The 27,445-nt window shown below is 39.1% G+C and overlaps 1 protein-coding gene and 1 long non-coding RNA gene across 3 annotated transcripts; one reads left to right on the forward strand and one right to left on the reverse strand.

Annotated features, from left to right (window-relative positions):
* Positions 1-1,376: 1,376 nt before the first annotated feature.
* Positions 1,377-18,021, forward strand: LOC116289566 (TNF receptor-associated factor 4-like). 2 transcript variants are annotated; one of them, XM_089030172.1, is made up of 6 exons: positions 1,377-1,602; positions 6,995-7,233; positions 7,850-8,159; positions 8,678-8,873; positions 10,251-10,501; positions 17,864-18,021. In XM_089030172.1, the coding sequence occupies exons 1-6, from the start codon at positions 1,538-1,540 to the stop codon at positions 17,880-17,882; spliced, it is 1,080 nt and encodes a 359-aa protein (XP_088886298.1). In that variant the 5' UTR covers positions 1,377-1,537; the 3' UTR covers positions 17,883-18,021. The 2 variants fall into 2 exon arrangements, with proteins under 2 accessions (XP_088886298.1, XP_088886294.1); XM_089030168.1 differs by lacking the exon at positions 17,864-18,021 and adding an exon at positions 11,180-13,442.
* On the reverse strand, positions 14,168-17,932 carry LOC116289567 (uncharacterized). The gene is made up of 3 exons (XR_016119820.1): positions 17,567-17,932; positions 16,872-16,922; positions 14,168-16,638 (listed from the first exon to the last, which is right to left on the reverse strand). It is a non-coding gene; the product is annotated as an uncharacterized LOC116289567 (long non-coding RNA).
* Positions 18,022-27,445: the final 9,424 nt, after the last annotated feature.

A 27,445-nucleotide genomic window follows, 5' to 3' on the forward strand; every position in this document is an offset into this window, starting at 1 on the left:
AATATCAATACAATTTATTTATTCATATTTATTAATAATTAATTCTCATTCAAGTACATTCTCTTTTGAGCATCATATTTTTTTCTTATTAATATTCTCATTTACAATTCTATATTTAATTAAGGCACAGGTAGCCCAAGCTTGGTTTCTGTGGTGTCGTGTTATAAGAAAATGTATGGGGATTCATCAAAAATTTCAATAAAATCATTAAAACGTGAAATAAAGCCTCGAAATTTTACCCGATCTTTGAGAAATAGCACTTCTTTCGCTCTGTGTGGTTATTTTTTGAATTTAGCAAAAAATAACCACGCAGAGCGAAAGAAGTGCTATTTCTCAATGATCGGGTAAAATTTCGAGGCATTATTTCACGTTTTAATGATTTTATTGAAATTTTTGATGAATCCCCATACATTTTCTTATAACATGACACCACAGAAACCAAGCTTGGACTACCTGTGATTAAGGTAGTCTAAAATTATAAGCCCTAAGGTTTCTTTTGGACTGCCTTGCCCTAGGTATATGACTTCTAATTTATATTCCTTCTTTCGATATGGAATGATGTCTATTTATTTATTTAATTATTATTTATTTATTATTTATTAGAGTATGGATAGGGAGGAGGTAGGAGTGAGGAGTAGGAGGATTAGGGAGGGATAGGGAGGAGGAGGGAGGGATGAGTGAGGGAGGTGAGTGAGGGAGGGATGGAGGGAGGTAGGGAGGGAGTGATGGATGAGTATGGGAGGGGATGGAATAGGGAGGAGTGATGATGGGTTAGAGGGATAGTGAGGGAGTGAGGGATGTAGGAGGAGTGAGGAGGTAGGGAGTTTTATTTATGTATTTTTTATGGTTCTTGGTATTTATTTTTGATGTATATTAGTTATATTTATTGATTTTTATTATTTATTTTTATTATTTATTTATTTATTTTGTATTTATTTATTTTTATTTATTTATTTATTATTTTTTTTTTATTTTATTATTTTTTTTTATTTTATTTATTTATTTATTTATTTATTTTATTTATTTATTTATTTATTTATTTATTAGTTATTTATTATTTATTTATTTTAGTTGTATATATTTATTTTTATTTATTTATTTATTTGTATTTATTTATTATTTTATTTTCTGAAATAATAAGAAGGATTAGTGCATTATATATATATATTGTAAAAGGAGGAGGAAGGGTAACAAAAATATGTTATATTTTATTTGTTATATTCTACAAATGTTATTATTATTATTTCGAATTGTAAACTATACTATTTCACATATACCAAGGATTAATTATAACAAATCTGAATCTAAGACGTCTACTAAGATTATTCATGCCATGACCCATGGTAACGTTACGTCACGAAGTTTTACCACGAACAACAATATTTTGTTTAAATTCTCAATCTACCGCAATGACGAGCACTTATCTTATGCATTTATTATAGCCCTTCAAATCATGCAAAATGTTCCCAACGGTGTAGCAGTCCATTCGTGACTTTTATCTGAAATCACACGAAAGAAGATTATACTTATTTTTAAAATGGCGGGTTACAAGACCGAACAGTTTGTGGATAAAATAGACGACAACCTCTTGTGTCCAATATGGTGAGTCGTGTCTAGTTTATCTCATAGTTTAGAGGATATCTAGGTTTAAAGTTCTAATTTCTCACTAAGCTGTATCATATTTTACTCCATTAGAAAATATAGTTAGTTTTCCAGTACAATGCCTATAAAATCTCTAAAATTTCTTCAATTTACACGATATCAGACGATCGAGTTTAAATTTCAACCAGTTCGCTCGGCATTGACTTCACAATCAGTATTTTCATAAACGATTAAACTTTATAGTGGCAGGGATTATCACAAGAAATATATAAGAGAATTAATTGTAATATCAAATGATATTTTATTTGTTTTACTTTTCAGAGTAGTATGAGAATTGTTTTCTATTACTATTTAAGCGAAAACAAGTATTAGACTTCGAAGCAAATCATATGTTGACATTTTAAGCAGCGTTTCTTGAAATCAGAAGCCGCAGGAAGCCCAAAGTCGGGTTCTGTGACGCTTTGCAAATTTTGAACTTTTTTGTCTAATCTTGAGCATTGCATTGAATCATAACTTAAAGGTAACAAGTTTTGACACGGGAAAACGTGTCAAATGTGCTGGGCACATTGGATACTTTGAATAGAGTAGAAGACTATTTGGGATTTAGTCATTGTAAGAAAGAAGAAAGTCCGTGGATTCGGTTTGAGTAAAATAGAATATTTTGTAATGCTGATAGAAGAGATTTCTTACGTTCAAAGTGAACCAGCATAAACGAGTCTTGGTCGCAAACCCCATAGCAAGCCTCCATCTCTCTGAGAACCAGTGTTATGGTGGCTCCATCGGCTCAAAAACACCACACAAAACATTATTGAACAGAGAATTCTCCATCTACAGAAAAAGTTTAGTCTCGAAAATTTACCTCAGAATACCCTGCGAGCAGAGTCTCCTTTACCTTCCCCCGAATTAGAGAAAGGAAAGAAGGCTCTTTCCTTTCTCTCATTCGGGGAAGGTAAAGGAGACTTTGCTCGCAGGGTAACCTCAGAATGGAAGTATTACGAAAAACATATCTCTTTCCCTACGCTTCTTAGTAAATTTGCCCCCCAAACAATATGGCGTCGGAAACCGTGAAAGGATCTATAAATAAACTAATACAAAACTCGTGTGAGTACTCTTTTATGTAAATTATGACGCAGTAAATTCCTCGTCCACCCACTCATTGAAGGTTTCGGCATGAAAACCTCTTTTTTCATAAAAATGTTCGACTAGAAATAGATACGTTGATCATTGCTAGTGACAGTTGATCACAGGTAGGAACAGTTATTCATAGGTAGGGACGGTTGATCATAGCTAGGAACAGTTGATCATAGGTAGGGACGGTTGATCATAGCTAGGAACAGGTAATCGTAGCGAGGGAGAGGTGAGGTATAAATGTGGAATACTTCTATGGGAGAGTATACGTGGCGACTATATGACATTCTACCATGAAGTACATCCCTTCCAAGGAAAACAAACACTCGATCGATCGATAAAAGTCAATAAAATACACAAACTGGACGACAAACTCGATTGAGATTCAATGTTTTGGCTGGTTTCAGGTGGTTTCAAGATGGTTTCAGGTCGTTTCAGGTCGTTTTAGGTGGTTTCAGGTCGTTTTAGGTAGTTCCTTGTTTTAGTAAATACCAATAGTACTATTTTAGATCAATGACGCAGTAGAAATTCATGGCCCGCCCCCATTCAAGCTTACGGCATAAAATACGTTTTTGTCATAAAAATATTCAAGCCAAATATCATTTTTATTGCTAACAAAATAATATAAAACTCGTGCGAGTACTATTTTACATCAATGACGCAGTAGAAATTCCTGGCCTGTCCATTTACAATCTTTTGTTTACGTAACTAATTCGCGCTGTATCAAAAAACAAAAATCGCACTTAAAGTTTCTAATTTAGCTCCAGTTTCTAATTATCTGCTTAGAATACTACCAAATTAAGTTTAAAGTAAGTTGGATTAAGACACTCTTACCACGAAAACCACATATGTTCAACCTCTTTCAACTCCTCCGTGTCCCGATCTTACAGATCTCAACGTGCATTTTCACCTCGTGTTTCACCAATGTCAATCATGACGAGGTCCACCAATGGCATTTGTAACACTAAATTCCGATCATACCTATTTCACCAAAAACAAATGTACTGTGCCCATAGGCCCAGGACAAAAAGTTAAAGGTAAAGGGATGAATTTATGTAGCGCCATTTCCAGGAGCTCAATGGCGCTTTACAAGATCGGTAGAGGACTTTACGGGTTGCATACACTCAAATTCAAAATGGCGCACGGCCAGTTGAAAACGAAGCATCCAGAGCCAAATTTACAAATTTGCAGTTTTTTTCTCATAAATTGATGATGCAAAATTTTCGCTATCCTGAATGCAAGAAGAAAAGAAAGACAGAACAAGTGAAAAAGTGAATACTTTGCATTGACACCTTATTATTTCCTTGCATTTGGCCCTGGACGCCTCTACTTCGTTTCGGTTATTATTCCCCAATATTCACTTCGCCTTCGACGAGAAATTATTAATTAACAATAGGCCCGTAAAAAGAGACGTTGTGTCAAATTGAACACCGGAAATAGAAAGAGCACCCCGATATTAGTAAGAAGTCGACGTTTTAAAAATATTGTTGACTATAGGAGAAATGCCATTGAATATTTAAGGAATGGATCATAAGTAGCGTGCGTCCTTCCAATTATGGATGCATGCGGGAGGTTGGTAAGCACGAAGAAAAGCGTAAGAGTTGCACGACGCGAAGCGGAGTGCAACTCTAGCTTTTTTGAGTGCTTAAGCAACCTTCCAAGTTTTTTGAGTGGTTAAGCAACCACCCGAACTTCCCAAGGGCTTGTATAACTCACCATAGCACGCGCGTTCGTTTTCTATCTCTTCATTATAGAAAATCGCATATTTCATAAGCATTTGTATGGGAAAATGTGCTGGATGGCAAAGCTTTTTGGATGAGGAAAGACGTCTTGTTTTATTTTTAATTGTTTTAATGCTTTTCCCCCAAAACAATTCCGCTCGGGACTCAGTGCAGGCATATTGTAAAACATTGACTGGACTGCACTGGACTGGACTGGACTGGACTGGACTTGACTGGACTGGACTGGACTTGACTTGACTGGACTGGACTGGACTGGACTGGACTGGACTCGAAATCTGTAAAACATGGACTGGACTCGAAATCTGTAAAACATGGACTCAAAATAATAAGCTTAAATAACCGGAAATGACTCCACGACTTCAGCTTATTATCTGTAAGCTTGATTATACATTGGAAAAAATAGCCCATACATTTGGAATATTTGCTCTTTTCGGTCTTTTTCCTCTCTTTCCAAAGCAATAGGTCGTCCTTAAAAGTAAAGTTATATAGCATAAGTAAACTGCGTGACACAACATCCTAAATGACCCGTAAATCTTCTGTTCTTTCGCTAACTACCGTAGTTAGCTTGTTTTCGAGGCTACGAAACCTAAGAAACCATAAGAGGCAAATGAATAGCCAACAGATAGTATGAGCTTATAAAATCAACCAAAATACGGTTCCAAATTTTAACAAATTCCTATGAATTATATACCAAAATGTTCAGGAAAGCGGCCGGGGTTTTCAAATCCACTTCTGTTTTTTTGACAGGTTCTGTTTTATTTCAAGGAGAGACGATTTTCTAGCTTGACCCCGGTTATGTCATGCATTTTCTCTTGTGTGTAAAATACATCCAATAGCGTACATTCAACTCAAAAAGTACGGTGGTTTTTTCAATAGAATTCAATCTAAACCGTATAATACAGTCCGTGAATAGTTGAATTAACTGAATCCACTTCTGTTTTTTGCCTAGATAGTCATTATTTTGAGAAGTGATCCAGAAACCGTGTTTTTGAGACATAATTTTTTGTATGGGCTCACGTCAGGGGGTGTGAGCTTGAAATCGTAGCTGACCAAATATATGTTAACAGATTTTTTTCTGATGTATAAACATGTTGATTCGTAACTTGATCAGTTTATTTTTTTATTCCGGCATCAAAAAATGTTTAATTTCTCTCGGTCGTGAACAATCAAACCACGACCACAATTTACCGCTGTTATATATGAAACGATCACTACATTTCCAACAATTTCCGGTGTTATTCTGAGACAATCACTTACGTGTATCAACAGCGTTATCTCAAAATCATATGCTGTAATAAATACTACTGTGGGAGACAGGAAAACTCTACTGATGTTTCGCCCGGTTTTTTATATTCATATCTATTATAAGGCCTTGGATATAAAATCGCAATTTCTTAGTAACTGGTTCTTCAGATAAAGATAAGTGCCCCTGAATAAACAAAGGTATGTCAAGCGCAGCTGTCATTTATCGATGTCTCAAAAACACGGTTTCTGGATCACTTCTCAAAATAATGACTATCTAGGCAAAAAACAGAAGTGGATTCAGTTAATTCAACTATTCACGGACTGTATCATACGGATTAGATTGAATTCTATCGAAAAAACCACCGTACTTTTTGAGTTGAATGTACGCTATTGGATGTATTTTACACACAAGAGAAAATGCATGACATAACCGGGGTCAAGCTAAAAAATCGTCTCTCCTTGAAATAAAACAGAACCTGTCAAAAAAACAGAAGTGGGTTTGAAAACCCCGGCCGCTTTCCTGAACATTTTGGTATATAATTCATAGGAATTTGTTAAAATTTGGAACCGTATTTTGGTTGATTTTATAAGCTCATACTATCTGTTGGCTATTCATTTGCCTCTTATGGTTTCTTAGGTTTCGTAGCCTCGAAAACAAGCTAACTACGGTAGTTAGCGAAAGAACAGAAGATTTACGGGTCATTTAGGATGTTATGTCACGCAGTTTACTTGTGCTTTATAACTTTGCTTTTAAGGACGACCTATTGCTTTGGAAAGAGAGGAAAAAGACCGAAAAGAGCAAATATTCCAAATGTATGGGCAATTTTTTCCAATGTATAATCAAGCTTACAGAAAATAAGCTGAAGTCGTGGAGTCATTTCCGGTTATTTAAGCTTATTATTTTGAGTCCATGTTTTACAGATTTCGAGTCCAGTCCATGTTTTACAGATTTCGATTCCAGTCCAGTCCATGTTTTACAGATTTCGAGTCCAGTCCAGTCCAGTCCAGTCCAGTCCAGTCCAGTCCAGTCCAGTCCAGTCCAGTCCAGTCCAGTCCAGTCCAGTCCAGTCCAGTCCAGTCCAGTCCAGTCCAGTCCAGTCCAGTCCAGTCCAGTCCAGTCCAGTCTATATTTTACAGATTATTTTTCAGGCCAGTCCAGTCCAGTCCAGTCCAGTGCAGTCCAGTCAATGTTTTACAATATGCCCTCAGTGCAAGGGGTCTATTGCTGAGCGAAGATAAATCTTACACATTCTGGTTGATTTTGTTGTTTGTTACAGCCGCAAAGTTCTGCGAGATCCCATTATGAGTTGTGAAGAGGGACATTCGTTTTGTCGATACTGCATTGGACAGTGGTTGAGGAGTGTCGATAGGTGCCCCTTGGATAACAGCTTGATTGAAGACCGGAATTTCTCGCGTAACCTTACTGTTAGAGGCGTCATAGATAACCTAAAAGTTTATTGTCATCCCCAAAGAGAAGATAAAAATCATAATCAGGAGTCAGCTCCAGTCGATGTAGGTAAGTGCATGGAAAAGTGATCTGCTTGTTTCGCCTTCATAAATTCATTTGTTTAGATAACTACTTGTCACTAGAGCATTAGTTCCTCAGCTGGGTCATCCCATTGTCAGGATATGGAAGGGGGATCCGGATCCCGATTCACGCTCTATTTGTCCCCAAATCCCGCGTCACGCGACAATTTGCCATCACGTTTTACCCGAAAATAAGAAAGCCAGGATATTGAATTAGGCAATTCCCGTGCAACGGCCGATGCCAATACTCCCAATCATGCGTATATTTTCTTGGATCCCGCGCTATATTTCATTCGTTTCCCGGTTCCCGCGAATACCCTTACAGACCCTGGATCGTCTGTGGTAAGCTACGCATGGTTTCTGATCCCAATCGTTGACCATGTTTGGTATAACGAAAACGAGAGAACATATATACAATGGCTTCTGGGGATGGACAAGTCCTTCAAAGTTTCCTAGGGCCGGATAATGCTCATTTAAAAGCCCTGAACAATGACTTTGTTCGCAAATTTGCCTCATAATTTTAGTCTGGGGTTCTCATGAAGAGAAACACGTGCTTCCAGTTTATGTCAATTAAAGTATGATTTATTGAACTTGGAATTCTTAAGGGTCAATAGATGCTGCGCAGAAGTGTACCTGGATCGGCAAACTGGGAACTCTTCCAAAACACCAAAAGACATGTCCTTTTCAGCTCGTGCCCTGTCCACATGAAAACTGCATCACAAAAATGCAGAGAATGCGAATAAAAGAGCACGAGAACACATGCAAGTACAAAAGAGTGGCATGTGACGGCAAATGCGGACTTGAGTTAGTCCAACATGAACTTGAGAACCACAAAGCGCGTGACTGTCCTGAAACACTGATTCCATGTCCATACCAATGTACAAGTGTAGATGGATTGATACAAAATATAAAAAGGCAAGTCGTCAGTACAAAGTGCTGGTTACAAAAACATCCAAAATCTCAATTCAGACCACATATCTTCTCTTGATATGTAAAGAAATGATATGCTGTCGTCTGAAATGGGAAATCAATACAGTGAGACTATACCAACCAAGCTCAGCCAGTCAAATTTTCATACTGCAAAAGTGGGCAATCACGTATGAGTTTTTAGACAATTAGCTATAGAATCTGCACACATTTCCCATCAGTTTTTTTTCCCCTTTATAATCACATATTTTAATTAATATGTGTTTGTATGAACAGGATCGAACAAAAAACTCGAGAACTCATAACCATACTATTATTCCTCATCAAAAACTGGCTTTTATGACTTTGATTTACAGCTTGTTTGAGTGGCCTTGAAGTTAAAGTAGTCGCACGGCTGTAAACATTACCGCGATACGCAAGCTGAATGCATGAGTCCGTTTTCTACGTGAAAATCCTAATCTTTATGTAATTTGTTAAATAAAAAGAGATCTGCACTTTCTCCTAAGGATGAACTTAGATGACCATTTGGCTACTTCTTGTGATAGAGCATTGGTAGATTGTCCATTCAAGGATCAGGGATGTTCAGTCCAAGTTGAACGACAACATGTCGATAAACACGAACAAGACAACAAGACTGAACACTTGAAATTGGTTGAAAATCAAAATACACAGTTGAAGAATGAATTAAGTGAAGTTAAGAGGGTAAGCAAGTTAGTATTGATTGTTTTCACAGCTGCCATGTTGAATGAATTTAACAAACATTTCGTCATTTATCATATATCATCCAACATGGCCGCCGTGTCTTTCGTCATTTCATTCTCTTGGGAATAAGTGCAAACCAGCAATAATATGATTACTCGTTCAATTTGGAATTTATTTTTTCTCATGTGCCTTTTTCAAAGAGCTCGGGCTCGTTCTCTTTCGAAGCTCTTTGAAAAACCCACTTGTACACTTCAATTCCCAATTGCACTCGAAACACCATATTCTAATGCACATTTTATCGATACCCTGAAACAACCTCTGCGGGGCTGATGTAGGACCAAGCAAAACTAATTCAAAGATCAAACCCTGAAACATCTACGTCAGAGCTCGGCTACCCTTGGAACCCTGAAACGACGAGGTGACATATGAGGTGATCTAAGTCAGGACAAGGCTAATCGTCACAGATGGAACCCTGAAACAACCTATGGCTTGGCACGACTTGCCTGTGGTTGGAATAATGAATGTAGCTTCAGTTGTTAGGTTTTGTAAAGAGAGAAAAACTGAAGAACCCTTAGAAGTACCCTCAAAACAAGGGGGAAGCCAATAAAATATATTATTACTCATTCAGTAATACCATTTTAATTTGCATTGCATGTGCTAATTACTATTTTTGATTAATATCTAATCCGAATCAAGCAAAATTTTTCAGATATATTATTCATGCCAATTATAGTGCACCACAATTATTTGGTAAATGTAATAAAATTGCTTGATTCTAATTGGTCGAGAGGAGTATCTAAAATGAGTTGCTATGGAAATCAGTTTCAAGAAATTTTATTGAAGAAATAGAAAACGCGCGCGCGTGCTGTGTGCTGTCATAAAGCACGGGGGAGTTGGCAGAATACGAGAGAAGTGTTCTGGACACCTCTCGAGTGTTCTGCCAATCCCCAAGTGCTTTATGACATCACTCAGCACTGCAAGCAAGTTTTTTATTTCTTTTATAAAATACAAATTACAATAGTAGATAGAAATGACGCAACGGAAAGTGCGCGCGCGTGCGATGTGCTCTCATAAAGTACGCGCTCCAAACCAATCAGAACGCGACATTCATAACAGTTATTTATATAACTTTTTACGCATTCATAATTGTCCTTAAGGACGTTGTTGGTCATTGGTTCCGTGCATTCTTTTTGTGCGCGCTCTCATGCTCTTGCAAACGAGCGAGGAAAAAAAATGACATGAAAAATACGATTTTTCTTTCTTTTTTTCTCTCTCTCTTTCTTTCTTTCTTTCTTTGCAATTTAATCATAGCATTCAATAGTAATTAGTAGTGTTATGAAATCTCTTTTTGAATAACGTTTTTACATTTCAATCCAGAAAAGTCGCTATGATTCCTTTGGGAGTTACTTGTGGAAGATATATGATTACCAATCCCTTGCCAAAACAAAAGAAAAAGGCACGTCATTTACAAGTCCGATGTTCATACAATGTGGTCACCTATGGATGATGGAAGTTTTTCCAAATGGTTCAAGTACTTCAGGTTTTGGAATGATGGATTTGCGTTTGTTTTGGATTGGAGACGAAGAGAGGAAACAATATGAAGATCATAAAATATCTGCTGTTGTAAGGTAATTACATGATTTTTACCTCAGAAGAAAATTATCAATTGACATCAAGTTTTTTCCTTGAACCCTTCATGCATGAAACGATGAAACGAGTCGTGTAAGGATCTAAGTCAGGCGCAAACCGACAGATGGAACCCTGAAACAATCTCCGTAGGCTGATCTGAATCAGGACACTCGTAACTCAAAGGTTAAACCCCGAACTAAACCTCTGGCCGCTGATCGAAGTCAGGGCACGGCTAGCTAACAGGTTAAACCCTGAAACTGACAAATCTTGGCTGAAAATCGCCCTCCTTAAAAGTATACTTTTGTTTGTTTGTTTTTTTGTTTGTTCTTTTTTCTTGTTTTTTTTCGTTTTACTCTAATACCGTATAAAATCTAAAAAGCCGCCATTTTGTTGCCTTGCTACGCTTTGGTTCTGATTGGTTATCGCCTAGAAAGCCCCTGGCGCTCTTGGCCCCCCTTGTTAGGCCTTTGCTCGTACGTTTTACGGTACTATGTTTCGTTATTAGAAAAATGAAATTATCGTATAAAATCTAAAAAGCCGCCATTTTGTTGCCTTGCTACGCTTTTGTTCTGATTGGTTACCGGCTTTCATACTAAATACTTCACTAGCGAAGCATGTTCCGCAAGGATAGTAATAATAGCCAATTAATTATATTTGTTGTCTTTTTGTATAAATAGACTGGAAGTTTTAAGTGTCAAACAAGGAAACAAAAATCATGTCGTAACCAGGAATATAATATTGAAAAAGTCAAATGATTACTGGGAGTGGGATCGGTTCATGAGGTCAAATGTCGCACTTTCCAGAACCTTCTGTGACAGTTCCACTGGGATCTTGCAAATTCAGTGTGATATACGATTAAAAGACCAGGAGTAAAAATATCGATAGTGGCAAGATCAAGGTATCCTTTGTTAGCAGAAAGCCAGGGCCCGGTTGAACGAATGGAGGATAAGGATTTATCCATCAGATAGTGCTATCCAGCGGGTAAGTTGATGCTGTTATATCTAATAAATCTATCCACTAGATAAGGATATGTCCGTTGGATAGCGCTATCCAGGCTTCGTACAACCGGGCCTAAGTGTACAAAAAGTACCATTTCGAATTACACCATTTAAAACATCTGGTCGGAAATTTGTTTGCTAATGCATTAGTAATTTAGTGAGAAAGGAATACATTAAAAGACAAAAGAAAAAGTTCAGCTTCAGTGATCTTATTTTGTTTTTTAATATAATTCCTATCCCACTAAATCACTAATGTTCTATTTTCGTATGACAACGTTCTTGCAAGTAGGTGTACCCAGATCACAATCAAGTGGTTTACATGAGGGTCCTCCTAAACAGAAACTATATAAACCTATAACTTAATAATAATGTATAGATAATAATGTTGAAGAGATTGAATAATAATGATAGAAAGAGTATGAATACTAAAATAAAGAAACTATAAAAATACTAGATATACCATTTGTTTGGAAAGTTCCGAAAGACTCGCGGTCTTCTGATTGAATTGTGTGGTAGCTAGAAGCGTGTACCATTTGTAGGCAGTGAAAGTTTCGCGTTCTTTTCTTACCAGGTGTACCCAGATCACAATCAAGTGGTTTACACGAGGGTCTTCCTAAACAAAAACTATATAAACCTATAACTTAATAATAATGTATAGATAATAATGTTGAAGAGATTAAATAATAATGATAAAAAGAGTATGAATACCAAAATAAAGAAACTATAGAAATACTAGATGAATATATAAAAAAGAGTAATTAATTCAATATTTAAGACTAGCTCTAGAAGCTAGTGTGGGTGCATCTCTTAAGTCATTTTGCTAAGTTGGTTTCATACTTTTGAGCACAAATTAATATAAAAGAAAAGTGGCCCCACTTTCTACACTTGTAGACATATTTGGATCGACTGTTTTATTGTCGCCATGCGTCGTGGGCAAAAATTCTATACAGTATGGTGGATGAGCATGCGCACTTCGTTCATTTCAGGTCGAAATAAAATGGCAGCTTTATAAGAGAATGACTGGTAGAAGATGGTAAATTCGAAATTATAAGCTTCTCTAGTTATAATATATGGCTCACCACTACACATCTAGAAACTGTCATATCCTATCTAACTTTAAGTAGATCGTAAACATTCTTTACTATAATGCACCATTCCACGGCCCGAAGCTCGTAAAATCTTTGAAAATTGCTCCCCATAACTGCCACAGAAAACTGCTCATATTCGAGTGTTAGTTTCCTTGCATCTGCCTTCTAGTAACGGCAGCCATTTTTATCGTGAGAGACTGGTTATTAAGCATTATTACTATTATTATTATATTCTGTTAAATTTCACTGACTGGGCTTTCTGTGTCTGTTGATTTTTGACGTTTGGGCTTCCTGTGGTATATAATTTATATGGCTTATGACCCAAAAAATCAGCTGTACCCAATTCATTCAAGCATTTATAAAATTTTTTCGACTCTTCACTTCTTTACCTCTTGGATGCCATATTGTTTTGGTCGATTGAGCATGCGCATAAGAGGTGACAGCAAGAATTTCCGCGCTAGCGAATTAAACGGCTGGACTGTATCGAATTTTTGCCCATGTTTAGCAGAAAAAAGTGCTGTCCAGTTCGTCTTTATCAAAAACTTTTTTTTACAAAAAATGGATATAATTATAAATTGGTAATAGAACTTCGTGTCGTCCAATTGCGGTCTGAAATCATACTCGTGATTAAAAATGTATTACGCGGTCGTGCAATTTTTAAATCAGTCGTATGATTTGATCTGTAATCAAACGCGCGATTACAAAATCGCAAGACCGCGTAGTGAGAGTACGATTTGTAATTGCTAGTTCGATTTGTATAGGAAATACAACCTTAGTCCAAGAATTCATGAAAAATACCACTTGTATTTGTTAAAAGTGAAAATAGAACCAAAATACAAGCACTCTACGTTTTATCTCACATTTGTAACTGAACTTGTGCTCACATCTATGTGCTAGCAAATTTAGCTTTTACCAAAATATGTAACAGATAACAGAGAGGGAGGAGACGCAATGGTCTTTAAAACCCATCCGTAATATTGGGGGAGATCATATAAGTACAAAGCTCGCTCAACAGTCTTTTTCCTTAAGAGCTGCATTTGACATTTGGAACTCTATCCCAAAAGTATTACACAGATAAGCTCAGTCAAACTCTTTAAAAAACTCTCTTAAGAGTAGCTAGTGGTAACTAGTAGAGTACTAGCGTGGACTGCGTCGGTGTTTCTGAATAAAACAGTAGGAACTTGTAGATAACTTGGATCACCGTAAAAAGCTTTGCCGGAAACTGACGTTTTGGACGTTAGTTCTTCGTCAGTCCCCGGCCCATGGGATGAATTCATCCCATGGGGACTGACGAAGGACTAACGTCCACGGAATGGTTGGCTGATTAGTTTGTCCATTTAATACTTTAATAAGTAATAATACATAGTAGTAATAATATTAATATACTAAGTAGATTGTAACTAATCGTATGACATAGCTTTTATTATCCACTTAACATTATAACAGAATTACTTAAAAAGCCTTTATAGCTAAAATTTATATACCTAAGCACATACATGTATTTGTAAAGTAGCTCTTAAAGTTTGTAAGCTTTGTGAATTGAATTTGAAAAGCCCTTCCGGTTCAGGAAGATCCAATAAAGGTATTGCAATATTTAGTTTAATCCTGAGTTTACCATTATTAAACTAAAAAGTTATCATATCATATTTTATTATTTTTACACAATTGTATATAGTAAATCCGACGTGCTCATTGGTTACATTTTACGTCTTATGCTGCTATAGTCACCTACAGGTGAATATATCGCGCACGCTCGATTGCCGATTTGTGCCGCTTGCAAAGATAAATAACATTTAAAAATACGACACAAACTCTCTCTCCGTTATTTACTGAATTCACTTTTGTTAAAATGAATACTAAAACAATTATTCGCGACAGGCTCAGTGATTAATATAGGGAATATTTATTTCGCTGCTCGAAGACTCGCGCCTCGGTAAATATTCCACGATAGTCACTTCGCTTTCGGCGAATAATTGTTAATTAGTAAATTTTAGGTTTGAATATAGAGTTTCGCGCTGTGATTGGTCGAGCGACCAGTGAGACGATAATTACCGCTGGAGCGGTGATTATGAGGTTTTCTAAAGTTTTCCAGATTGGAAGTAATACTAAAACGTGTTTTTTTTTTATTCCGAATTTCAATTTTTCTTTGTTTTTCAAGTCTAAAATTATACTAAAACTAAAATTATTCCCCTCAGGCTCAGTGATTATAAGTAATATTTTTCGAGGTTGCCAATTGGGTTAATAGTTAACTGACAATTGGCCAAAAAATAGTAGTTAACTGACAAATAACCTAAAATTAATAGTTTTCACAGTTAACTGATGTTTTCATTATTTTGGTTAATATTATGGTAAGTGCTCGCAAAATCATTACAGTTAACTGACATTCGACCAAAAAATTAGTAGTTAACTGACAATTCTCATTGGTCGAGAACCTACAGCTAATTCTTGCAATCAGCAGGCGCCAGCGATTTTTCAGCGGTCGATTGCTATATCTGTAGGCAGTTATCTGCAAAAACGACCCTGCATAGGTCAGCGGACGGCGGAAACTTTTTAAAATATTAAGTTCATCATAAAGTTTCTATCTTCGTATTATCAGTTAATCTATTTGAACAATGTAGAATAAAACATTAGCTAAATTCGGTTTTGATGATATCCGGAATAGACCAGTTTCAAGTTTCAAATTCTCGCTGTGTTCCTTGATTACAGACTCTGGGTTAGCCTCGTATCAGTGTCTAAATATTCACAAATTCCCCAACGGTAAAGAAAAGGTAGCACAACTTTAACAATACAAACACTTTGAAATTCCACGGACCTTGACTGGAACACGTGAATATTCTATACAAAATCGAGGCTAACCTTAAGTAAATGAGTCTTTTATCAAGAAACACAGCGTGATTTGGAACTCGAAGCCGGTCTATTATCATTGTCTCTGCAAATGTTATCTTTCGGCCAATAACACTTACTTGGACATTAATAGTTTTAGATGTCATCAAAACTTCATCCAATAATTTTACCTTCGTTTCGATTGGCCGAGACAACTGCGAATAACTGCCTGCAAATAATATTCTGCTCATGCGCATTATGATGCAAAGCCGTTTTGCTGCAAATGATATTTTGCTCATGCGCAGTAACGATTCATTTGTCAACATAGCTCGCTTCCTTGTTACATGGTATGTTTGATAGTTGGCAAAAAGAGCCAAATCGAAAAGATAGAACGGAATTATAATTTGAATGATAAAACAATTATTGAACTCGATAATCACAATATATCGTGATTTGTTAGTGTTTCGCAATAGCAATTGACCTTTTCGGCGCTAGACGTCACGGGGTATAAATTGTTTTAGATTGTGTTACGTTCACTAAAAAGTTCGGACATTGTTCTCGAATTTCCGTACAAATGTACTGACTCTAAATGAACTATTTATTTAGTTAATGTTTAGCTAGTTCTCTAAATACAAGTAACTAATTATTTTTCTAGCTTGATTGAAGCTTTTCTTACTGTGTTAAGATAGCTAACTAAAGAAATCTACCTAAATTTTTTCTTTAAAGTCAGTCAATTTGTATGGAAATCCGAGAACGATGTCCGAACGTTTTGGTGACCGTAACACAATCCAAGCTAGCGCCGAAAAGGTGAATTATTTGCATCTGCATAATTGCTTGGACGCCACTAGCAAATGACGGATATTTTACTCCTATACTTTACACCTATAGGATTCATCCTCGCCCATTATGTCAGATATTAAGTCTCGACTTTAATATTCTCCAATATATAATGGGCTTGGATGAATCCAATAAGTGCCTATAATATCCCGATAAATACAAACATTGATAGTACTCTCTATAAGCTCACCTGGCCGGAAGCATAATAGAGGAATACAGTTGTGAACTTCATGTTGTGAATTTACATGGCGCGCGCTTTATTAGGAAGTTTCCCTCTCTTATTTATGCTCCCTTTTTTCCCTTGAGTAACTCAAGCCAGTGCCAGTAGCGCAAAGCACACGAGAGGTGCTATAAGTACTACAATCTTCAGGTCCGATTTCGTTGTAGCGCCTGAAATTGAAAAAAAAAAAAAGATTAAAAAGAAGCTGTATAAGCATACGATATTCATTCAGAGCGGTTATCTTTTGGAAATCATGCGGAGGAAACAGGTTTAGTCAATCCCGCCTGAAACGTCTTCCCTAGGAACAAAGCAGTTCTCTCCCTCGAATAAAGTCTTCTGATAAAGGAAATGTCTAATTTGATTTACGTTATTATGGAGACGGCATGAACAATAGTATACTTACTGTTGGGTTTTGTGGTGACCGATTTTGCGGTTGGGTTAACCGTCACTGACCCTGATAATAAAATATTAAGTTAATAAGTGGATAGATAGCAGCACAGCACAGCACAGCACAGCACAGCACAGCACAGCACAGCACAGCACAGCACAGCACAGCACAGCACAGCACAGCACAGCACAGCACAGCACAGCACAGCACAGCACAGCACAGCACAGCACAGCACAGCACAGCACAGCACAGCACAGCAATTATTGGATCCCCTTACATATACCTGTTATATCAACCTTGAATACGAAGAATATGGCTGTCTATTCAATGGCGGCCTCTAGATGTCAATCATTGGATTGGTTCAGGCGGACCGCGAAGCACGTCCGAAATTAAGTGAGTTGAGGGGATTGGGGGGGGGGGGGGGGCATTTGAAAATTAAACAAACTACGCGATCAAAAACAAAAAGCTATAAAAATACGGCAATTGAATAGTTTCAGTCACGTGAACTTCACAAAATGTGGGGGCTATAAGCCTATGTGTGAATCCCATTTCCAATTCATAAACTTCCATTTTCCCAGCCCAAAAAACGCCTAGGCAAATCCCAGCTCCCATGCATGTTACCCCTTCAGGGCCCTTCACCTATAGTAGTTTTCAATATCGATCTCTTCGTTTTTCATCAATTTATTGTAAAATATCTTATATATACTTACTAGGGGAAACTTTGACTTGATATATTATAGGATCTTCTTTAGTGTATCTCCCTTCCAGCTGAACGTCGGTGTAGAAGTTCTTTTGATCTTCATTGGTGATATTTAACAATACCATTGCTGATATTCCTTGCTCCAGGTTCTCTTTGGTTGGGGGTTTCATCCGAGAATAAAGAGACTTGCACACTTTTTCACTGTCATGTTTTGGCGGGTATTTCCTCGTCAAGACAATGCAGGGATACCATCTGGTAGGATTGATCCAAACTCCCCATTCCCACCTATCTATCTTTACTGTTCTAGGGCTGATAAGATCCCATAGAAAAGTAACGGCGTCACCTTCAGTAGCATCTAGTGACTTCAGCACTGGGGAACCTGCAAAAATTGGTAAAAGAGTTCCAAAGTTTGAATAACTAGTGTAAGTAAAATGAAAACCACGAGTAAGGATGATTCGTTCCCAATGGAAACAAATTTTATATTTTACTGAATGTGGCAACCTCATTCGTCGTCTCAGATGAATCCAAAAGAAGTGGTGCCGGTGTTATCAGTTTAATATCATAAATAAAAGACCTTTCCCGGTTTCACTTGCGTGGCCACGAAACAATTACTCCAATTCGAGGCTAGACTTGAATGTATAATGTAAGTGTATAATGTATAGGCTAGCAGTAAATGTATAAATATATCAAGTTCAGCCTCGGCTTGGAACCATTGTTTCGTGGTCGGCAAGCGAATCCGGGAAATATCTATTTACGATATTTTTTCTTATTCTCTCGTTCTCTAGCCACGTCGAAAGCCATTATACATAGCTTTCTCTAGATTTCATAGACTTTTAAAAACAAACTATCTTGGTTGCGAGGCCAGCGGGACTGAAAATTCAAAAAGTATTTCATTTTCATTTTCTTGTTAGCCTCGAACACCTGGCATAATGTTAAAAAGGATCGGATCTATTATTTATTCGCATTTTCTACTTACTCACAAGAGGATGTACAGCAACCAAATCCACCCCCTCCCCAGATCCGATAATTAAGTTACTTCCAAAGAAGTGGAATTGTTTTTTCCATAGCACTAAGCAACAGAAACCTACAGAACTTGTGTTTTATGTTTGCACCAATGACCAAGCCAAACTCTTGGAAATATTTTCAAAATACATAATGTCTTTCAATTTTTACTTCAATGTGTTTAGCTTTCAAGATTTTATATTCACTGTGACAATGTTATATTGTATAGTGTATATACGATTACTGTTCTATAAAGCTTCTACCGACCATAAGCTTTCAAATAAATATTTGTTACAAATTTATGAGGATTAACTTATTCATACTGACAAGACTGCTAGAACAGTTATTTTTTTCTGGAGCAGAAAAAACTGATTCAGAAAGCTTTTGTATTGGTTGTATAGGCTATTCACTGAAATTAGATAAAGCTTTTGGAATAAATCATCCCTTAATTCTTGGCTCCCCCAGATGTTGACATTCGCGTTTCTTAGAAACTCTAGATCTGGTTAATTAAATCGGTGATAAATTTCTGAGAATATTTTCGACGATTGCTTATGATTTCATTTTACGGTCATGTTGAAACTATCCGATTCTAGCAATTTTTTTCTGTGACAACAACTGCCGACTTGTGAACTTCTTCATATCACCTGGCTAAGGTTAGTATGATCCTCGTCCAAGACAGGCAGGTGATAAATACATTCTTAACCCTTTTCTTGTCGAATAAGTTCTGATATTTTTGGTCGATTAATTAAAAAGAAGAAATCTGCTCAACTTAATAAAAAATTAGTTTGTAAAAGATTTTCAGTATATAGTCATATGCCATTTATCGTTTACGCCGTTACTGACTCAAGAAAAACATCTCGCGTCATCTAGTCCTAGCTATAATAGATCCTCCTTTCTTGCATGCCTGTTATTTCTTCAGTAATTGGCAACTACCGGTGTGATTCGGTTCTACCTAGCTTAAGTTTACAAACGCACTCACGACTGAATAGCACACTAGTTTTTAGCTAGTTATATCTTGAATAGCATATACCAAAGTTGAAGACTGCCTGCGTGATATCACTAGCTGGATGTTGCAGAGCAATCTAAAATTAAACAACGGCAAGACCGAGTTATTGATCCTCCACTCAAAGCATCGACCAATGCCACCACTAAAGTGTATTGTAGTTGGTGATGCATCTATCAGCTCCACTGATGATGCACGAAACATTGGTGTCGTATTTGACACAACGGTGAACCTTGAGAAACATATTAATGACATTCGTAGAGTTTCATTTTTTCATATTAGAAACATTTCTCGTATCAGAAGATACCTTAGAGTAGTATAGGGGATGGGGGTATCAGCGCAACTCTGATCCGAGTAATCCCCGTCTAATGTCCGCGTGCGGGTAATACCCGTACGACAACAGCGCAACTCCCATCCCAGTCTATATGTGAAGGCCCAGGCGTGGGGCTTGAGATCTCATGTAATTATATGAGGTGTGAAGAATGTAACAGACGTTTTAAGAAAGAATCCGATCTAAAGAAGCATTTGAAGATGAAAAAGACGAAATGTATTAGTAGAGTGTATAGAATCCCATCGTTTCGGCAACCTTTTTTTGTGTCCCCCGCAGGACTGTGCTGCAAGGCGTCGAATTTCTTTTTTTGCAACGTCCAATAGTAGCCCTGGGGAGACAGAGGCGAATCACCTCCACCAGCCGACTCCCATCGTTTTGGCGCAGGGAGGAACGAGTCGAGCCCCCGTACTGGGGCAGCCGTCCCTATGGGCGGCGACCGCAGGAGGCAAGGTAGCGGCGAAACAGCGCGCCCTTCTACCAGGGTGGCCACGCAGCTGTAGAAGGGCCCTGCAGCCGTAGAAGTGCGGCGAGTCGCCTCCCTTGTCCCGCAGGAGGCAAGGTAGCACCGAAACAGGGCCCCCTTGCCGCGGCAGCTGCGCCAGGGTGGCCACGCAGGCGTAGAAGGGGCCTCCCTATCTATGCCGCGGCAGCTGCGCCAGAGTGGCTACGTAGCCTGCCCGCAGCTGTAGAAGGGCCTCGATTTTGGGCCCTTTGCAGATCGACACTATAGTAGTCCAAAAGCTTCTATCCCCACATATAGAGAATGGATTACCAAAAGAGCATTTCGGCAACCTTGCAAGAGATGGGCGTACGGGCAAAAAGTAGGGTGTTGGCACATTTGTTGCGGGACAACGCATACGATGGAAACCTATTGCCCGACATATCCAACTGCAAGTATTTGGAAGGAAACGAAGGACCAACCAGCCTGCAGTCGCTGTCTGGACTGCCACCCTTTGTGGACGATGTATTTGTCTATGGGTTTGTCGCAGAAGACAACCTGTACGGAAAGAAGCTGCTGTGCAGAAATGCAAAGACCCTAGTAGCCAAAATATCTACTGCGGCCACCGAGACCTTTGGCGTATTTCTACCAACGAGCATAGTCCACACCTGTAGGAAAGGAAGCATAGTAGAGAACATTGCAAAGCAAAAGGACGATGCCAGGGGTAAATGGCGTGGCCTGCATGGCGTAGAGCCTGCCGCAGTATCCGTAGCCAAAGTAGACGCCTCGGAGCTGCCCATAGAAATGGTAGACGAGAAGATACCCAAATTCGCAGCGCTGCTACATGCTCACGGATATGGGATCTACTCCATAGACTACACCCAAGACTTCTCTGGCACCTTAGACAGACGGGCGCTGGTACGTCGTCTACAGGAGCTGGGCTACGAGCTGCAGTCTGTAGGAGGCGCACGCAAGGGCACGATATTGGAAAATACGCACCAAGTGGGAGAACACGTATGCACTTGGATGGAAGATGGGAAGAGGACCAAGATATACAACAAGGTAGTGTCCAACTTCGAAGCTGGAGAAGTGCAAGACTCAGTAGGTGCAAAGCTAGCCGAGTACGTAGACTGCCCCAACGACCACCTTAGAAAGACACTCCTGCACCCAGATGTGCAAGCAAGGGGCTGCACCAGGGTGGAAATATCCATCTACGGCAAGAGATTCTGCAAGGAAAATACCAATGCCATCGCAGAGACCATAGCACCCCTACAGGACATATTTGTAGTGCAGCCACCCAAGAACATGTGGCTTACCCTTGCAAAGTGCTTGGATAGGTGTCTTTGCATCTGCTGCGAGGAGACGAAAGAGATCTTCTTGGCATGGTACTGCAATGTGGCAACTGGACGCATAGCTGGCGTACGAGTGCGTGGGAACGAGAAATGGGAGGAGTGCGTACTTTGGGCCAAAGGAGAGTTTGGCTTCCGTAGGCGTCCCATCTTTCGCATAGATGTGCTTGGGATGGAACCCCTGCGGTGCTACACGAAAGACTCTTCTACCATATTGTCGGAGTCCAAGATGCCTACGCGCGTGCACAAGGATCCCCCGCCCATTGCAGACATGCTGCCCACCACAGAGCACGTAGAATGGGTCTGGCGCACCAAGAAAGCACAAAGGCTAGGAGTGGAAAAGAGTCCCTTTGGCATACTAGAAGTGCCAACCGACAGAAGGATATCCTTCCTGTCCAAAAGACGGCGACAGCAAAGGCTACAAGACATATCAGACGACTTGGAGGGAGACGAGTGGGTCGAAGCTACGAAGGCATACCACGCAGAGCTGTTGGAAAGAAAGAACAACATCCTGCAAGTGAAGGAAGAAGACAGGAAAGCCATAGAAGCAGCAGTGGCAGAGCATAGGAAAGTTGTAGAAAGAATAGCTAGGAGAACAAACAACCTGCGTAAGCTGTTCTTTGGAGCGGACGGTCCCGAGTTCTACCTGACTGATGCTCCGCCGCTCTGGGCCAAGGTGCACTGAATGCAGGACATACCCAAAGGGAAATACAAGATACTGGGATACATAGCACCTAGGGATATGGATGCTGCCTGGCCAGCAAGAGGAAACCGCGTAGTTCTCCGAAGGGATGGGGAGACTTGTGTGGTGTGGGCTACAGAAGCAATCCTAGAGGCATGCCAAGGTGGAAAGTTCGAAACCGACTGCAAAATACATACAGCCGTACCCATGGAAGAAATAGTAGTAGACTGGTGCAATGGCGTTGCCAGGGCCTATGTGCCAGAGGGGCCTGGCTACCACGAGTTGGTTTCGAAGCTGCAATCCGAAATACCCAAACGCCCAAACAGGTTGCTAGAGACCCCCGCCCCGCCCAACAAGTAATGCGTACAAGCGTTGCACATGGAGGAGGGCGAATACCAATGCTGGCAATACGCAAGAACAGAATACAGAAAGAAGGAAAGAACGATACTCTTCCTAGAGAAAAAGTGCAGCGAGTGAGTATTGGAAGGCTGTAAAGAAGAAAACAAAAAGACTCCAGTATGGGGACACTTTCTAGAAGAACAAAAAATAGATTGGACGAAGCCGCCACCCCTGTATTGCAAGATAGGCAGGGTGAAAACTACCAAAAGCAAAAAAAGGAGAGAATAGTGCATATCTCTATTCCATCTCCGGAATCCTAGACTTTGGCTTGGTTTCCCTGGGCTCCTCCTTGGGTGGCGCGTAGTAGTATACCCTAGGAGGCTCCTCTGGCTTTTTGGATAGCCACACTCCTACTACTATCCCTCCAATGCCAAATAGTACACTGCCGGCAATTTGCCGGTCCATTTTTTTATCCAATTCGTCGATTTCGTCCTCCAGATCTTCCTCCATATCGGAGACTGCCTCGTCGATTTCTTCCTGGTCTAGCCTGGCTAGCAATTCCGCCCTCGTACTTCGTAGTTCTTCTTTGGTCTCCCGGAGATCATCCAACACGATAGCAAAGGACTCCTGTACTTCCTGGAAATGCTTTTGGATATCTGCAATAGTCATCTGTGGTGGAATGGCTACCTCCAAACCATTTTCCTTTTCCAGCCTGCGTATCTTAGGAATACCTATGCGGTATTTCTTAGCCGCCTTCTGCAGGCCCATGCCAGTCTTGCGGTCTTCCAACATCTCGGCTATCTCTTCCTCGGACATATCTTTTGGTGTTGCCATATATATCTAGAAAGATGGTTTGGCTATAGGAAACATATGGTTTGGCTATAGGTATAGATGTATTTGTACATAGCCACAGGTATAGTCGCATACATGCTTGGAAAGGACAGAACCATACGCATCCTCTTGGGGGTGCTGGAAGGCTTCTACAGAGCACAAAAGACGCTGCAGGACATTCGCATACCACGCTACGTAGCCACCCTGCCTCAGCTGCCGCGGCATAGATAGATTGCCAAGGGCCCCAAATCGAGACCCTTCTACAGCTGCAGGCTGCGTGGCCACCCTGGCGCAGCTGCCGCGGCACTGCAGAGGGGCCCAAATCGAGGCCCATAGGGCTTCTACGTAGCCACCCTGGCGCCGCGAAGAGGGCGCGCTGTTTCGCCGCTCCCTTGTCCTATAGAGCTTCTGCGGCCGCCCCAGTACGGGGGCACGAAGGGTTGCAAGGCTGGGGGAGGTAATTTGCCTCTGCCAAGGTAGCACTGTTTTGATGCTCCCTTGCTCCTGCAAGTACGGGGACACGACTCGTTCCTCCCTGCGCCAAAAACGATGGGGACGTTGCAAAAAAAGAAATTCGACGCCTTGCAGCACAGTCCTGCGGGGGACACAAAAAAAGTTGCCGAAACGATGGGATTCTATACACTCTACTAATAGTATCTTCAGAAACCTCGGGAATAGAATTACCGGTAATTTCAGACAAAAGGTAGGGAATACCTTTGTAATATTTCCCTAGCTTTAATGTTTTCAATGTCTTCCTTAAGCTTTTTGGCGTTTGCTCTTCTAAGTCGTTCGTAATTTCTTTCTTTACTTGCTCATCAAGATATACGGGCCGATAATCGTGAATGTGACTCATCCAGTCCATAAAGTATTTTATTCTCTTAAAAGGTGTTTTCTTACGACCTCCATTGGCGTAATATTGCTCTCTGGTAGCGCTGGGGCCTGCATTAGCAATGTTCTTACCACAAAAAAAACGTATCTATTTGGCTTGGTGGGCTTGAAGGGCGGATTAAGACACTTAACGCCCATATTCTGAACAAACTCCTTACATTCTTCACACCTCATATATATACATGAGATCTCAAGCCCCACACCTGGGCCTTCACATATAGACTAGGATGGGAGTTGCGCTGTTGTCGCGCGGGTATTACCCGCACGCGGACTTTAGACGGGGATTACTCGGATCAGAGTTGCGCTGATACCCCCATCCCCTATACTACTCCTAGCTTTGAGTCTGCAAAGGCATTAGTCCACGTATTCGTTACATCTCGTATTGATAATAATAATGCATTATTATATGGATCAGTACCAGATTATTTGATTAAGCGTCTTCACATTTGCTTAACACTGCTGCAAGACTAGTAACATTAACACGTAAGACAGATAATATAACGCCTATTCCTTATGAGCTACATTGGCTCCCAGTAGAGCATCGCATCAAATCTAGGATTTTACTATATACTTATAAAATAATCAAGGATGCTATACCTGAATACTTAATGTCCTCTTAAACCATTATGTACCTAAAGTAACGTAGTCTAAGATCACAGCATAAACTTCTCTTAGAGCAGCCAAGCTATAAACTTAAATATTATGGGCTACGTGCATTTTCTGTCTATGTATATTAAAGAGAGTTCTTACTTAGCTATTTTCAAAAAGAATCTAAAAACTTATTCTTGTATTAAGGATGTCTTTAATTTGTAGCCCTTTCATATTTAGCATTTACGTATTAGGTATTTTCATAGTGTTTAAAGCATCCTTTTTATACATAGTCTATAGAGTATCAATATTATTTTATATTAGTTTTTAGATATTAGTTTTAGATCATTCGTTTCTTTTTAGATATTAGTAATTTAGAATTATAAATAGACATAGCTGTTGAATGGTATATATTATTTATTATCTATTCTTAAAATTTCCAAAATGTATTCTTAGTGTAAGGAGCACGATCAGTACATTGGATAAAGCATAACAGTAGAAAGCATATAGATCCCCCTTATTCAAAAGGGTGCGTATAACCGGTTCCATGAAGTATTTTGGGCTTTTCCATTTTAGAAAATTAGAAATGATTGGTTATTATATTATCATCATTGCAGGTTTAAGTTAACCTTTTCTAACTCTTTTTGCACTTCATTTCGAAACAAAAACTGTAGGTATTACCTCCACAATGTCATTTGGAATATCATTTGAGTAGTTTTTATTGAAAATCTATAAACTGTCTTAAAGTTTTGAAATAGATTCTTTATATTCAAATGAAAAAAGCTCAAAACACTCAAGTATTTGTCCACAGCAATGCTCAAACATTCTGATCGAGCCTTCTGGTGGCAACATTTAACATATTATGCCAGAGAGCTTCTATAGAAGGATATATATAGCTTGTTTAGTAATAAAAAAGCATAAAGATGAATGTAAAGGATTAAAAGTGTTAACTTGAAGCCGGTTCTAACACGGAATTTACCAAAAACACGAAATTGCGTCTTCTCAAACTGTTTTGTATGACCATCGCAAGCTATCACTGAAAAACCCTTCATTTTGATTATCCTTATTCATGCCTTCATAATGTACATATTGTAAACACAGATATTTTGCGTGTCGATTAAAGTGAAGGAGAACCATACTTGCGTATTGCCTATTTATCAAAGTAGCTTCCAAAGTCCCTCTCTTAGGTTTTCAAACCAAAAAAAATTTGAATTTTCACTGAAGTTTGCTAGTGTTTAAAATTAATAAACAATGAATGGCAGTTCATCCATTGGCATGCTAGTATGGCTAATAAAACCATTCTAATTCATTATTTTCTAAATGGGAAAGCCCATAATACTTTATATAATAGATTTTCACGAACGCGTGCTCTGATTGGCTGAAAAGCAATGTTTTATCACAGCATAGAAACATAGATATGACGTCAAAATCATGTTTTCTATACAAAATTAAACATAGGAAATACGTCACAGGAATTCGGCTTTTCAATTTCAAGCATTTTCACATTTTAAATTTAAAATAGTCATTTATTCTTATCAAGAATTATGTCTTTCCTCTAAAGGAAAATATGTCGTTTTGAAGCACATTTGATTGGTACTACATTTCGACGAGTAAAGCTTTCTTTCGTTTGTGCTGCGACTATTACAATGACCTTATTTCGCTAAACTAGAAGCTTTTTGCTTGACCGTGATGGTGTTAGAGAAGTCAAAAAATAATTCAAACTTTTTTTCATAGTCTAACAAGAATGAACAAATCTATCGTAAGAAGCTTAATCTTACCACAGGCTAACCACTCTAATAAATGAAGGAAATACTAAATGGTGTCTTGTCTTTGTCTTTTAATGCGCGCGCGCTATCGATTTTTTGTCATCTCACCTACCCCCCTTGGTAACAATTTTGTTTTTCTACTATACAATATACTAACAAGGTAGGCAACTTCACGGGCTTCCTGTGGAAAATTCAAACTTTGACGAGAGAAAGCCACGAATTTATCCAGATATTTTGACTTCGAAAACAAAACATATATACAGAACGTCGTACTTACATCTAATCTTCAATAATTTAAAGGATTTTTGATAATAAATTCTCTATAAGGAGGGTTTTTTGGGCTTTTTTAGCGAAAACTTATGTGCCGTCAGTTATGCTTGCATCCGAGCGGGCCTGAACACGAGTAAAGGGATCCAAAACAAGTCCTCTCCCTCCCTCTCCAAGTGTTTTTGGTTCGTTACCACATGCTTCCCAACCCCACACCCCGTTAGTCTTGCATTTTACTTCCGGTTGTTTTTTAAACCAATCAAGAAGCGTCGCCTATAGCAGCAGTAAGGCGGACTCGCGGAGCGTCGGCAATGCACCTGGAATTATGCGGGGTTTTCCCGGGCTTGGGACCCCCTTGCGCGATCCGGCGACAGCAACGAGGAGCGCCTTACTGCTGCTGTGTT

The sequence above is a fragment of the Actinia tenebrosa genome, unplaced genomic scaffold (assembly GCF_029948245.1).
Source record: "Actinia tenebrosa isolate PJP-AT-01 unplaced genomic scaffold, QUT_ActTen_1.0 PGA_scaffold0__85_contigs__length_37466705, whole genome shotgun sequence".
Lineage (NCBI taxonomy): Eukaryota > Metazoa > Cnidaria > Anthozoa > Actiniaria > Actiniidae > Actinia > Actinia tenebrosa.

Excerpts from the sequence above, each read along its gene's own strand:
- LOC116289566 (XM_089030168.1), top strand. The coding sequence starts at position 1,538 with ATGGCGGGTTACAAGACCGAACAGTTTGTGGATAAAATAGACGACAAC. Across the intron at positions 7,234-7,849 it reads GTCAGCTCCAGTCGATGTAG|GGTCAATAGATGCTGCGCAG; the intron begins GTAAGTGCATGG and ends GGAATTCTTAAG. Across the intron at positions 8,160-8,677 it reads TTGATACAAAATATAAAAAG|GATGAACTTAGATGACCATT; the intron begins GCAAGTCGTCAG and ends CTTTCTCCTAAG.